The sequence below is a fragment of the Odocoileus virginianus genome, chromosome 23 (genome assembly GCF_023699985.2).
Source record: "Odocoileus virginianus isolate 20LAN1187 ecotype Illinois chromosome 23, Ovbor_1.2, whole genome shotgun sequence".
Taxonomy (NCBI): Eukaryota; Metazoa; Chordata; class Mammalia; order Artiodactyla; family Cervidae; genus Odocoileus; species Odocoileus virginianus.
Window position 1 is genome coordinate 48,429,277 of NC_069696.1, and position 13,794 is coordinate 48,443,070.

The 13,794-nt window shown below is 39.4% G+C and overlaps 1 protein-coding gene across 1 annotated transcript in view; it reads right to left on the reverse strand.

Annotated features, from left to right (window-relative positions):
• Window positions 1-13,794, reverse strand: part of UTP20 (UTP20 small subunit processome component) — a 91,126-nt gene that overhangs the window by 19,499 nt on the left and 57,833 nt on the right. Inside the window, exons 40-44 of the mRNA XM_070454080.1 lie at window positions 13,587-13,669; window positions 8,927-9,216; window positions 3,752-3,891; window positions 3,417-3,573; window positions 84-182 (exon numbers count right to left, since the gene is read on the reverse strand). Of these exons, the coding sequence (XP_070310181.1) occupies window positions 84-182; window positions 3,417-3,573; window positions 3,752-3,891; window positions 8,927-9,216; window positions 13,587-13,669 (769 nt within the window). The remainder of the gene's footprint in view (window positions 1-83; window positions 183-3,416; window positions 3,574-3,751; window positions 3,892-8,926; window positions 9,217-13,586; window positions 13,670-13,794) is intronic.

A 13,794-nucleotide genomic window follows, 5' to 3' on the forward strand; every position in this document is an offset into this window, starting at 1 on the left:
TTCTTGTGTCTTATTTTATGAAATGATTTGTGTTCTTTGAACGCTTAAAAAAAAAAATTAGAATTCCTTTCTCTAAATCTTACCTCAATCATTATATCCAAACAAGAGTCCAAACTCCCGACTTGTAGCTTGTTGGTGAGGCCTTGCAGCAACATATAGACAGTGAAAGTCAGCACATGGACCTGAAGTGAGATGTATGAGAAGAGTATGGATGGTCAGGAACACCACAGTAGGAAGAACAAGATCCAGGAGGACTGCAAAGGGTACACTCTGATTATATATCTTTCAGCACTGGAGGAAGCTTTGCTAAACAACACATACTTTTATCAGTGTCTAAAGTCCTTTAGCCAAATGGTCTTTTTGTAGAAAAGATGCTCAGAAACACATCACATGCACAGGGTCTATCACTGTGACTAAATCAGGTCAATCATTTATAAAGAACAGCATGCGTGATAATACACTTCAGTTGTGTCAGACTCTTCGTGAACCTATGGAGCCCAGCGGGCTCCTCTGTCCATGGGATTCTCCAGGCAAGAATACTGGAGTGGGATGCCAGTGGGTTGTCCCCCTCCAGGGGATCTTCCCAACCCAGGGCTTGAACCCTGATCTCTAATGTCTCCTGCATTGGTTAGGAGGGTTCTTTACTATTAGCACCACCTAGGAAGTCCATAAAGAATAGCGCAAGTCTTGAACTTTTAAAAACCAACCTCTGAATTAAGGAGCCTACATGAAGAAAACAAGTTTCTGCCCTTAACAGTGATCACACCTAGCATTCCTTAGAGCTTACTATGGGCTAGACACTGTATTACTACTCACATGTACTATATCATTTAATCCTCACTCAATCTATGGTGTGGGAGAAATATTATCAGAGCTTTCACTTGAGGAAGCTGAGATACAAAAAGGTCAAGCAACTTGCCCAAGGTTACAGGAACAGGAAATGGTGAAGTCAGGATCTGAAAGCAGATGGTGCCAGAGTACCAACAGAGTATGTTCTCTACACCGCTTCCAGTGCCGTAAGTTATCAAGGTAAACAGGTAATGACCATGTGCTAAGAAAATACACTTGGCTGTCAATATACAGATTGGATTCTAAAGGCATAATTTCATATATATCCACTTATGATCTTTAAGTACCTTTATACATTTAAAGTGTTTGCTGGGGACACTGGATGCATGGAACCGCTACTGGGGAAGAACACTAGAGTGCAAGTACCACCAAACTTCCAGTGAGCTTACCCCTGTTTTCTACATGGCTATCCCCCAGCCAACATGGAAATTGTGCTAGGATTCAGAAAATTCTATGAGAAGTCCTGGGGCTTTAGGAATAGGAGAGAAAACTCAAGAATGTTCTAAGAGAATAAGGAAATCTATTTTTTTTTCTTTTCTCCATTTCCTACACCCCAAGGATCCTGTGGTGGTGGTGGCAGTGGCCTAGACACAGGGGATGCAGCAGCCACAACTCTGCAGGGAGACCTTCCTTTCCTTCAGTGGGGCTGCAGCTTGGAAAGGGCGGGCCCACGAGCTGCTTTTCTCCTCGGCAGCTTGCCACTGCCTGGCCTATGTGTGGTTACAGCTGTGGGAAGTGTGTGGCAAAGGAGGAGAAACAGCCTCAGCTTTGTAGTGGGAGATCTGAAACATGGAAAAATAAAGTGTTAACAAAGAATCAGAAGGTATAAGGAACTAAGGAAACTTGAGAAGTGAAAAGAAATAACTGACATAAGAAAATTTACTGGATGGGTCCAACAGCAGGAAGGAGACTAAAGAGGAAGGAGTTGGTGAACCTGAATGTGAATCAACAGAAATGATGTAATCCAAACAGAAGGCAAGGAGACTGAAAAATAAACATGAACCGCGCATCAGGGACGGCTGCTGCTGCTCAGTCGCTTCAGCATGTCCAACTCTGTGACCCCATGGACACTCTCAGGCAAGAGTTCTTGAGTGGACTGCCATGCCTCCTCCAGGGGATCTTCCTGACCCAGGGATCCAATCTGGGACTCCTGCATTGCGGGCAGAGTCTTTATCGCTGAGCCACCAGGGAAGCCCCCAGTGAAGTCTAATATACAGTTCACTCAAGTCCCAGAAGATGAGAGAGTGTAGTGCAGAAAAGCATTTGAAGAAATAACAGCTGAAAACTTTCCAAAGTGACCAAGAAGCTCAACAAACCTCAAACAGGGTAAAACCAAAGAAATCTGTGCTCACAATCCAACTGCTGAAAAAGAAAGTCTTTATAGCTTCCAGAGAAAAATAACGTGTTACTCAGAGGGGAAGAACAATTCATCAGAAAGGCCAGAAAAGTGGCATGACATTTTTACAGTGCTGAAAGGAAAAGAAATAACTGTCAGTGCAGAAGTGTATGTCCTTCAGGGAAGAAGGTGAAACAAAGACAGTCACAAGGGAAAGAAAACAAAGAGGGCCTGCTGCCACCACAGTGCTCTACATGCTTGCCTAGACCAAAGGGAAATGATACCAGGGAGAAATCTGGAAATTCAGAAATGAAGAAAAAGCAGTAAAAATGATAAGTATCTGAGGATTAAAAACAAAACTCTGCACTGCACTCGCCGTCTGCAGTGGCCCACACTCTGTCTGCGGAGCATGCTTCTCTGAATCTGAGTAAGTCTACTTCTTACCTATCAAAACAAAACAAAGCAAAACAACTCTAACACTGCCTGATAACTTTTCAACATATGGTAATACATAAACAACTATTAAACAGAGGAAGGGTGAAGGGATCTGTACTTTTACATTCCACTTGAAGCGGTAAAATATTGATTCTAAACAGATTATTAAAAATTAAGTATGCTTATGGTAACCTAGAGCAACCACTCTCCCAGGAGTCTTGGCTGGTTACTTCAGAAAAACAGCTGTAGTGTTTCTCAAACTTTCAATCACTTGGGGATCTTTAAAAATGCAGATTGTGTAGGTCAGGGCTAAGGTCCTAATAGCTCTCCTAACAAGTTTCCAGGTGCTGCTGATGGCATGTGTCCAAGGCCCACATTTGGGAGCAGCACAACAGCCAGGAAACTACTCAAAGAGCTCTGCATTCCACCTGGTGCTCTTAGTAACTTTACAACCTATATGTTTCAACTCAAAACAAATTTTTATTGTTCACATTTGTGGTGATACATTCAACAAGAATTTTATTAAGAACTCAGGGAATACAAAACCTGATATCAAGTGATTTGAGAGAAAATCACAGGTTATGAAATGTAGGTCTATAAGATTCTTCCAAAAAATAAGGCTTTTTAAAAATTAGATTTTTAAAAAATATGGATTAGAAATTTTAAAACATTCTTGCCTGCACTCTTAGGAGATCAACTTTGCAAAAGACAGACCAAAGTACCATGACTTAGTGTTTAAAGTGCAACTATGTGAATTCCAACCCAATTTGAATATAAAATGCATGATGCCATTTACCTGATAGCCACGCACAAGTGTAGTCTGTAATTCTTTTAAAATATATTGTAGATAATGCACACCCAGATCCTCTATTATTTTTGCGAGGGTGCTGCGTGCAATGTCTCTGATTTCCTGTGCTCTGTTCTTGAGGAGGGCACACACTTTCAGCAAAATACTAGAACATGAGTTGAAAATCTAATTAGCAGAAACAAATAAAAATACAAATATCCTTTTGTTTCTTAATTATTCATAATCCAAATTATTCCAGTTAGGATTCTAAATTATAGCAAACTGTGACAGTGCTTCTCTTTCTAACAAAGAAGAACCAATTTCTGACTTGTCACATAACATACCTTGGCAGATTAGTTTCCATAACTTCTTTTGGAAGGGACTGCATTAGTTTAACCATGGCAAAAGCTAAAGGAACTCGAACTACTTCCTCATCATTCACAACCTTTGATTTTATGAGTTTGTGTTCTTCGTCTCTTTTAGTCTGTAAGAAGACAAATAAATAAACTGAAACAAAAATAAATGGATTAGGGACCCAGCAACACTACAATCTTGCAGCTGAAAAATTATCTACTGGTATCAAAATGATCAAGAAGGATCATGGGGAGGAGCCAAGACGGCGGAGGAACAGGACGGGGAGACCACCTTCTCCCCCACAAATTCATCGAAGGAACATTTGAACGCTGAGCAAACCGCACAAAACAACTTCTGACCGCTAGCAGAAGACATCAGGCACCCAGAAAAGCAGCCCATCGTCTTCAAAAGGAGGTAGGACAAAATACACAAGATAAAAAGAGAGACAAAAGAGCTAGGGATGGAGACCAGTTCCAGGAGGGGAGTCGTAATAGAGGAAGTTTCCACAAACACCAGGAAACCCTCTCACGGGAGGGTCTAGGGGAAGGTTTCGAATCTCAGAGGGCAACCTAACTGGGAGGAAAAATAAATAAAACCCACAGATTACATGCCTAAATGCAACTCCCAGCAGAAAAGTACCCCAGACGCCCGCATCCGCCACCAGCAAGTGGGGGCGGAATGGAGAGGAGCGGGCGGCACTGCTTAGGGTAAGGGCTGAGCCTGAATGCCCTGAGGGCAATCAGAGGGAGCTAAGGTGAGACAGCAACTTAAACTGTGGGATAGCAAGAGAGAAAGAGAAAATTGAGCAGCCTGAACACACTCCTGGCCATTCGCAGAACAAAGGGACTGGGCAATTCCAGAGAAGGGCTAGCCAGCGGCGGACCAGCCCATCCCTGACACAGGCAGGAGGCACGCTTCTGAATAACCAACAAATCATAGAAGAAATCAAAAAAGAAATCAAAATATGCATAGAAACGAATTAAAATGAAAACACAACAACCCAAAACCTATGGGACACTGAAAAAGCAGTGCTAAGGGGAAGGTTCATATCAATACAGGCTCACCTCAAGAAACAAGAAAAAAGTCAAATAAATAACCTAACTCTACACCTAAAGCAACTAGAGAAGGAAGAAATGAAGAACCTCAGGGTGAGCAGAAGGAAAGAAATCTTAAAAAATTAGGGCAGAAATAAATGCAAAAGAAACTAAAGAGACCATAGCAAAAATCAACAAAGCTAAAAGCTGGTTTTTTGAAAAAATAAACAAAATTGACAAACCATTAGCAAGACTCATTAAGAAACAAAGGGAGAAGAACCAAATTAACAAAATTAGAAATTAAAATGGAGAGATCACAACAGACAACACTGAAATACAAAGGATCGTAAGAGACTACTACCAGCAGCTCTATGCCAATAAAATGGACAACTTGGAAGAAATGGACAAATTCTTAGAAAAGTATAACTTTCCAAAACTGAACCAGAAAGAAATAGAAGATCTTAACAGACCCATCACAAACAAGGAAATCGAAACTGTAATCAGAAATCCTCCAGGAAACAAAAGCCCAGGACCAGATGGCTTCACAGCTGAATTCTACCAAAAATTTAGAGAAGAGCTAACACCTATCTTACCCAAACTCTTCCAGAAAATTGCAGAAGAAGGTAAACTTTCAAACTCATTCTATGAGGCCACCATCACCCTAATTCCAAAACCAGACAAAGAGGCCACAAAAAAAGAAAACTACAGGCCAATATCACTGATGAACATAGATGCAAAAATCCTTAACAAAATTCTAGCAAACAGAATCCAAGAACATATTAAAAAAATCATACATCATGACCAAGTGGGCTTTATCCCAGGAATGCAAGGATTCTTTAATATCTGCAAATCAATGTAATACACCACATTAACAAATTGAAAGATAAAAACCATATGGTTATCTCAATAGATGCAGAAAAAGCCTTTGACAAAATTCAACATCCTTTTATGATTAAAACTCTCCAGAAAGCAGGAATAGAAGGAACATACCTCAACATAATAAAAGCTATATATGACAAACCCACAGCAAGCATTATCCTCAATGGTGAAAAACTGAAAGCATTTCCCCTGAAATCAGGAACAAGACAAGGGTGCCCACTCTCACCACTACTATTCAACATAGTTTTGGAAGTTTTGGCCACAGCAATCAGAGCAGAAAAAGAAATAAAAGGAATCCAGATAGGAAAAGAAGAAGTGAAACTCACTGTTTGCAGATGACATGATCCTCTACATAGAAAACCCTAAAGACTAGCAGAAAATTACTAGAGCTAATCAATGAATATAGTAAAGTTGCAAGATATAAAATTAACACACAGAAATCCCTTGCATTCCTATACATTAACAATGAGAAAACAGAAAGAGAAATTAAGGAAACAATACCATTCACCATTGCAACAAAAAGAATAAAATACTTAGGAGTATATCTACCTAAAGAAACAAAATACCTATACATAGAAAACTATAAAACACTGGTGAAAGAAATCAAAGAGGACACAAACAGATGGAGAAATATACTGTGTTCATGGACTGGAAGAATCAATATTGTCAAAATGGCTATACTACCCAGAGCAATCTATAGATTCAATGCAATCCCTATCAAACTACCAACGGTATTTTTCACAGAACTAGAACAAATAATTTCACAATTTGTATGGAAATGCAAAACACCTCGAATAGCCAAAGGAGTCTTGAGAAAGAAGAATGGAACTGGACGAATCAACCTGCCTGACTTCAGACTATACCACAAAGCCACAGTCATCAAGGCAGTATGGTACTGGCACAAAGACAGAAATATAGATCAATGGAACAGAACAGAAAGCCCAGTGATAAATCCACGAACCTATGGACACCTTATCTTCGACAAAGGAGGCAAGGATATACAATGGAAAAAAGACAACCTCTTTAACAAGTGGTGCTGGGAAAACTGGTCAACCACTTGTAAAAGAATGAAACTAGAACACTTTCTAACACCATACACAAAAATAAACTCAAAATGGATTAAAGATCTAAATGTAAGACCAGAAACTATAAAACTCCTAGAGGAAACATAGGCAAAACACTCTCTGACATAAATCACAGCAGGATCCTCTATGACCCACCTCCCAGAATATTGGAAATAAAAACAAAAATAAACAAATGGGACCTAATGAAACTTAAAAGCTTTTGCACAACAAAGGAAACTATAAGCAAGGTGAAAACACAGCCCTCAGACTGGGAGAAAATAATAGCAAACGAAGCAACAGACAAACGATTAATCTCAAAAATATACAAGCAACTCCTGCAGCTCAATTCCAGAAAAATAAATGACCTAACCAAAAAATGGGCCAATGAACTTGTTGGGGTCCTTTAATGGACTGGAACCTTGTGGTATGGAGTTGGCGATCAGAAAGTAAAAGAGAGAAGGAGGCTGATATCCCTTGGTTTACACAGAGGACCAATATTGTCCTTGACACAGGGCTTGCATCACTCACCAAGGTACCAGGCGCCCTCTCGAGGGGGTCTTAGAAGCCCGGGCAGAAAAGTGAGCGCGACGGGTCTCCACGCTCCAGAAAGTCAGCCAGAAAAAGATAGAGAGAGAGAGAAAGAGAGAGAGAGAGAAAAAAAAGACCCGGGGACCTAAGCTCTAATGAACAAAGGTGCTTTAATGATTTTCTATGAGTAAATATAGGCTGTGGTACAAGAAACTTCTTTCGGGAATGATAGAGATCAGAAAACCAAACGTACAGCAACCGTTACCAAGGGAACAAGGGGTAATGTTATTCACAAGGTCAGGAGACAATCCGTATCTCAAGAAAGGGGAACGAGACTAAGCATTTTGTGCTAAAGAGAATGTTTACTAAAGGAGACCCAAGCTTGCCTCACACAATGACCTCAGTCCCTGGGAGCAGCGTGCTGTTCCACTTGAAGAGGAACAAAGGACTCATGAGGGACAGCACGTAGGAATCCTCCCGTCAAACATTCCCTGACAGAACTCAACAGACATTTCTCCAAAGAAGACATACAGATGGCTAACAAACACATGAAAAGATGCTCAACATCACTCATTATCAGAGAAATGCAAATCAAAACCACAACAAGGTACCATTATACGCCAGTCAGGATGGCTGCTATCCAAAAGTCTACAAGCAATAAATGCTGGAGAGGGTGTGGAGAAAAGGGAACCCTCTTACACTCTTGGTGGGAATGCAAATTAGTACAGCCACTATGGAAAACAGTGTGGAGATTCCTTAAAAACTGGAAATAGAACTGCCATATGACCCAGCAATCCCACTTCTGGGCACACACACCAAGGAAACCAGATCTGAAAGAGACACGTGCACCCCAATGTTCATCGCAGCACTGTTTATAATAGCCAGGACATGGAAGCAACCCAGATGCCCATCAGCAGATGAATGGATAAGAAAGCTATGGTACATATACACAACAGAATATTACTCAGCCATTAAAAAGAATTCATTTGAATCAGTTCTAATGAGATGGATGAAACTGGAGCACATTATACAGAGTGAAGTAAACCAGAAAGATAAAGACCAATACAGTATACTAACACATATATATGGAATTTAGAAAGATGGTAATGATAACCCTATATGCAAAACAGAAAAAGAGACACAGATGTACAGAACAGACTTTTGGACTCTGTGGGAGAAGGCGAGGGTGGGATGTTTCGAGAGAACAGCATCGAAACATGTATATTATCTAGGGTGAAACAGATCACCAGCCCAGGCTGGATGCGTGAGACAAGTGCTCGGGCCTGGTGCACTGGGAAGACCCAGAGGAATCGGGTAGAGAGGGAGGTGGGAGGGGGGAATCGGGATGGGGAATACATGTAACTCCATGGCTGATTCATGTCAATGTATGACAAAACCCACTACAATATTGTAAAGTAATTAGCCTCCAACTAATAAAAATAAATGGGAAAAAAAATTAAGAAGAAGGATCATTACTCCCTTGGCTGCAGGAGAGGGATCTGAAGATGAGATCACAGAAGGAAAAGTGAAACGTGAAATGTAGAAAAAAAGAAAATTCAAAAGCTGATGTCAACCCACGCAGTTAGGAGCCTCAGTCTGACACGGGCCCACAGACACCCAAGTTCACAAACGCCTGCTGGGTCCCGGACAGAATGATTACCGTAGATGCCAGGCATTTGTGAAGCCTGGGCAGGATGTCCCCCGTTATGGTTCCTTGGATATTTTTAATTGTTCTCTCCAATTCTTCCTTATTCTGAGGAAGGAAGGAGATGGACTTTGTGATACAGTCAGATTCCTCAGCTGCCGCCCCTTCATAATCAGCTGGATCAGGGTTTTCTGGCTCTTCGTTCCTGCCCGACAAAGTCTTATCACATTCGCCCTCCTCGTCCTCATCCATGGGCTCCAGTTCCAGGGCTCCGTGCTCTGGCGACTCAGTCACTGCTGTGGTGTCTGTGTTTAGTAACAACAAAAGTCAGCTTAAATGAGGAAACAACACAGGTGTATTAAGTAGTCTTTTCTACCAACATCTAATAAAAAAAAATCAGCAACTACAAGGGCACAATAAAGACTGAGGAAACAGAAGTAAGTGAGTATTATGGCTCTTCACTTTCTTATAGTTTAGTTTAATGAGGGAGAGACACAGGTAAACTGATAATTATAAAAAAGAGTGGAACAGCAAGTACAGTGTACTTGAGGAACACATGGGGAGGCTGGGAAAAAGGAGGGTTCTTAAACAAAAGAAAGCTTCCAAAGTACTGTGGTTCAGTTCAGTTCAGTTCAGTTGCTCAGTCGAGCCCAAATCTTTGCCACCTCATGGACTGCAGAAAACCAGGCTTCCCTGTCCAGCACCAACTCCCAGAGCTTACTAAAACTCATGTCCATTGAGTCAGTGTTGCCATCCAACCATCTCATCCTCTGTTGTCCACTTCTCCTCCTGCCTTTAATCTTTCCCAGCATCAGAATCTTTTCAAATGAGTCAGCTCTTTTGGAGAAGGAAATGGCAACCCACTCCAGTATTCCTGCCTGGAGAATCCCATGGAAGGAGGAGCCTGGCAGGCTGCAGTCCACGGGGTCCAAAGACTCAGACACGACTGAGCGACTTCACTTCATTTGCTTATTTTAGCTGGAGGATAATCACTTTGCAATACTGTATGGTTTTTGCCATACATCCCACTGTCACTCTTAAAGAACTAATAAAAATCTGAGCCTCATGATATAATCGTCTCTAATCATATCAAATATGTTATTTTTCCTCTTTGTTGCATCAGTTTAAAAAGTTTTGAAGGTCAAAGTCTGTAACTCTAGTTCTTCCTGGGTAGTCAACTCAGTATCTTTCACATACGTGTTTTCCAAATTGCTGACAATTAATTGCATGGTTCCGATTTTAAAGGAAGAACTTCATGGTTAGGGAAGAATTTACTGTGTATTAGCCTTCTAAATATTTTCACTTTACATTTTTGTTCCATTCCATTAGAACATTTAGATGAAAATAGCACTTCCAGACTACCTCCAAGTAACTACAGAACATGATTAAAATGTTCTCATAGAAAAATCTTCGCCCTAAATATGTGTGGTACTCGAAAAGAGCAATACATAAATTACAAAGTACATAAATATAAAATCCTACATCCAATATAAAAGGTAAGAAAAAGAGCAAGAGAATAAACCGAAGGGAAAAAGAAAAAGATCCTTAATAAAAGACAGGTATGAATTGTTAGGAAGAGAAAAATAAATTCAACTAATACATAAAGACAATGTGCTAGTTTACATAATTTTTTAACACACATATATCCATTTTTAAAATATTCTTTTCCGTTGTGATTTATCACAGGAGATTGGACATAGTTCCCTGTGTGGTAGAGTAGGACCTTGTTGTTTATCCATTCTGAGGGTAATAGTTTGTATCTGCCAACCGCAAATTCCCAGTCCATTCCTCTCAGTTTACATAACTGTGAAGAAAATGGACAAAGCCCAAGTACACATAATAAGAAATATGAACAAGACACTTAAGAGTTAGTATATTACAGAATGAAAACAGTATAATCTGGAATTCAGATATTTTCAGAATATTGATGAAATGGCTAATAGGATAGAAAAACAAATATTTAACATATCCCACAGTAACTAAATAACTAAACATCACAGATACCTTGGAAGAACTTTTGAAATTGGTCAGAGTTGTCTCTCACAAACCATTATGCTTTAGAAACAAGGAAAAATATCTGCTTTTCCAGACTTTCTTTCTGTCTTCCTACTTGCTTTTCTGTCTCACCCATACTCCCTCTTGCTCTCCCTTTTCTTCTCTTCGCGCCTTTTTTCTTTCTCTTTTGGTGTGGCTGTGAGAAACAGTCCTATTTCTGCTTCACATTTTGATGTCACCATGTCGTCAGTGATAGTAATGACTTAAAATTAGTGTCACCATATAATCTATCATACCAACTGGAATGCTTTCCAGGGTGAAAAGAAACATTTAGAATTATATGAGGGCCACAGGGAAAGAGGGGGACAAATGTTGCACCAACTTAAAACAACATATCAGGGATAAACTAAAACAAAAGAAAATTTCTATACTTTTCCACAGTAGAGAAGAAACAAATGTAATACTGGCCTTTTTATTTACTTCACTTAAGTAACAGTAACAACTGTTTAGCTATCCTATATTCAGAATATTATTTCAAATCCATACATGTAAATGATACTTTTGGGGGACGTTTTTGTTTCATTTTTTGTGTATTTTGTTTTCCTTAGAGTGTTGTTTGTTGTTAGCTATTTTACTGAATGTGTACACAGTTTTGCCTTCTACTGAAAACTACCTTCTGATAGGTTCCATTGATTTCACTTGTTCTGAACTCAGTGTCCTTGTTTTCTTGTATAACTAGGAAGAGTAGTGTGTTTTTAAAAATACTCATAATGTGCCTGAAAAGTCTATAAAATCTCTAGAGAGGATGAACTGAAGGTAAGCCAAAGGGTCGCCCTTAGTGTTCTTGTTTTAGTCCATTTTATAGAACTAGAACTGCAGTGAACTTTGTATACCTCTCCTATCATCAAAATAAAGTTCTGCTAAGTAACTTTAATGTTTATATTATAGGTGAAGGGGAACCTTTGCTTGAAAGAAGATAAACTGAAACCATCTATGCTGTTCTTATGCTGTATATTTGACTGTTAAAGTTCTGTTAATAAAGTTTCATTTTCTTAAAAAAAAAAAAAAAAAAAAGAGTCAGCTCTTCACATCAGGTGGCCAAAATACTGGAGTTTCAGCTTCAGCATCAGTCCCTCCAATGAATATTCAGGACTGATTTCCTTTGGGATGGACTGGCTGGATCTCTCTGCAGTCCAAGGGACTTTCAAGAGTCTTCTCCAACACCACAGTTCAAAAGCATCAATTCTTTGGCACTCAGCTTTCTTTATAGCCCAATTCTCACATCCATACATGACTACTGGAAAAACCATAGCTTTGACTAGACAGACCTTTGTTGGTAAAGTAATGTCTCTGCTTTTTAATATGCTGTTTAGGTTGATCATAGCTTTTCTCCTAAGGAGCAAGCATCTTTTAATTTCATGGCTGCAGTCACCATCTGCAGTGATTTTGGAGCCCCCCAAAATAAAGTCTGTCACTGTTTCGTTTCCCCATCTACTTGCCATGAAGTGGTGGGACTGGATGCCATGATCTTAGTTTTCTGAATGTTGAGTTTTAAGTCAACTTTTTCACTCTCCTCTTTCACTTTCATCAAGAGGCTCTTTAATTCTTCTTTGCTTTCTGCCATAAGGATGGTGTCATCTACATATCTGAGGTTACTGATATTTCACCTAGCAATCTTGATTCCAGCTTGTGCTTCGTCCAACCCAGCATTTCACATGATGTACTCTGCATATAAGTTAAACAAGCAGGGTGACAATATACAGCCATGAAATGCTCCTTTTCTGATTTGGAACCAGTCTATTGTTCCATGTCCAGTTCTAACTGTTGCTTCTTGACCTGCATACAGATTTCTCAGGAGGCTGGTCAGGTGGTCTGGTATTCCCATCTCTTTTAAGAATTTTCCACAGTTTGTTGTGATCTACACAGTCAAAGGCTCTGGCGTAATCAATAAAGCAGAAGTAGATGTTTTTCTGGAATTCTCATAGTTTTTTGATGATCCAACAGATGTTGGCAAAAACCTACATTCTTGTTCATGAACATCATAATGGCAGCCAACAGGGCTCATGCAGAAATGTCCCTGATTACAGGATGCAAACTGGGCAGTGTGGTGGGGCAAGTCCAGACCTGGCTCTGCTAACAAGCCAAGACTACAGTCCATTAATTTAACTCTTGTGAGCTTTGGATTCTTCACCAGTAAACTGGAAATGGTTTACTTGCAAGGCTATTATAAGGATTAAATGTGATAAAGTCTCATTTCTGACACTTCACTGACCTTAATAAATGACAGCTATCCATTAGCCTTTGTTTTGTTTATGGACTGTGCAGCTTTAGGAAAGTTACTTTACATCTGAAATCTCAATTTCTCATATAAAAAATATGGAGTAACTAACACCTAAGGTTCTAGTATGATTCTTATGAGGACAAATGAGAATTTCTGTGTAAATAATCTACAGCTCAGATTTTTGCCCTGTACATTTTAGACTGGACTTCTCTATTGTTAAACAAGTTTTCAGAATAATACTCAAGCCATTCATTTTAACTTTCTCCTGACTCATTCACTGGTCACTACTACAAGAGCAGAAAAAGGGAGTTAAGCTGAATTTTGCCATCTTTAATTCATAATAATAAATAATAGAAGAATAGGAAGGAAATCTGGTTTAAGAAAGTTTAAAAAACTTACCCTCTTCATTCTGAAGTTTTCTCATTTGTTCTTCAAGAGTTTTGTGGTCAAAGTGAAATGCTTCTAACACTATCACTAGCAAACTGTTAAAAAAATTTTCACAGAAACATTCATTTGATTAATAATATCATTTGACTCTTAAAAGGAAAGTTAGACTTATAAAAATTACTTTTACCTATTTTAGGTATTTTTTACTTTAACAAATCTT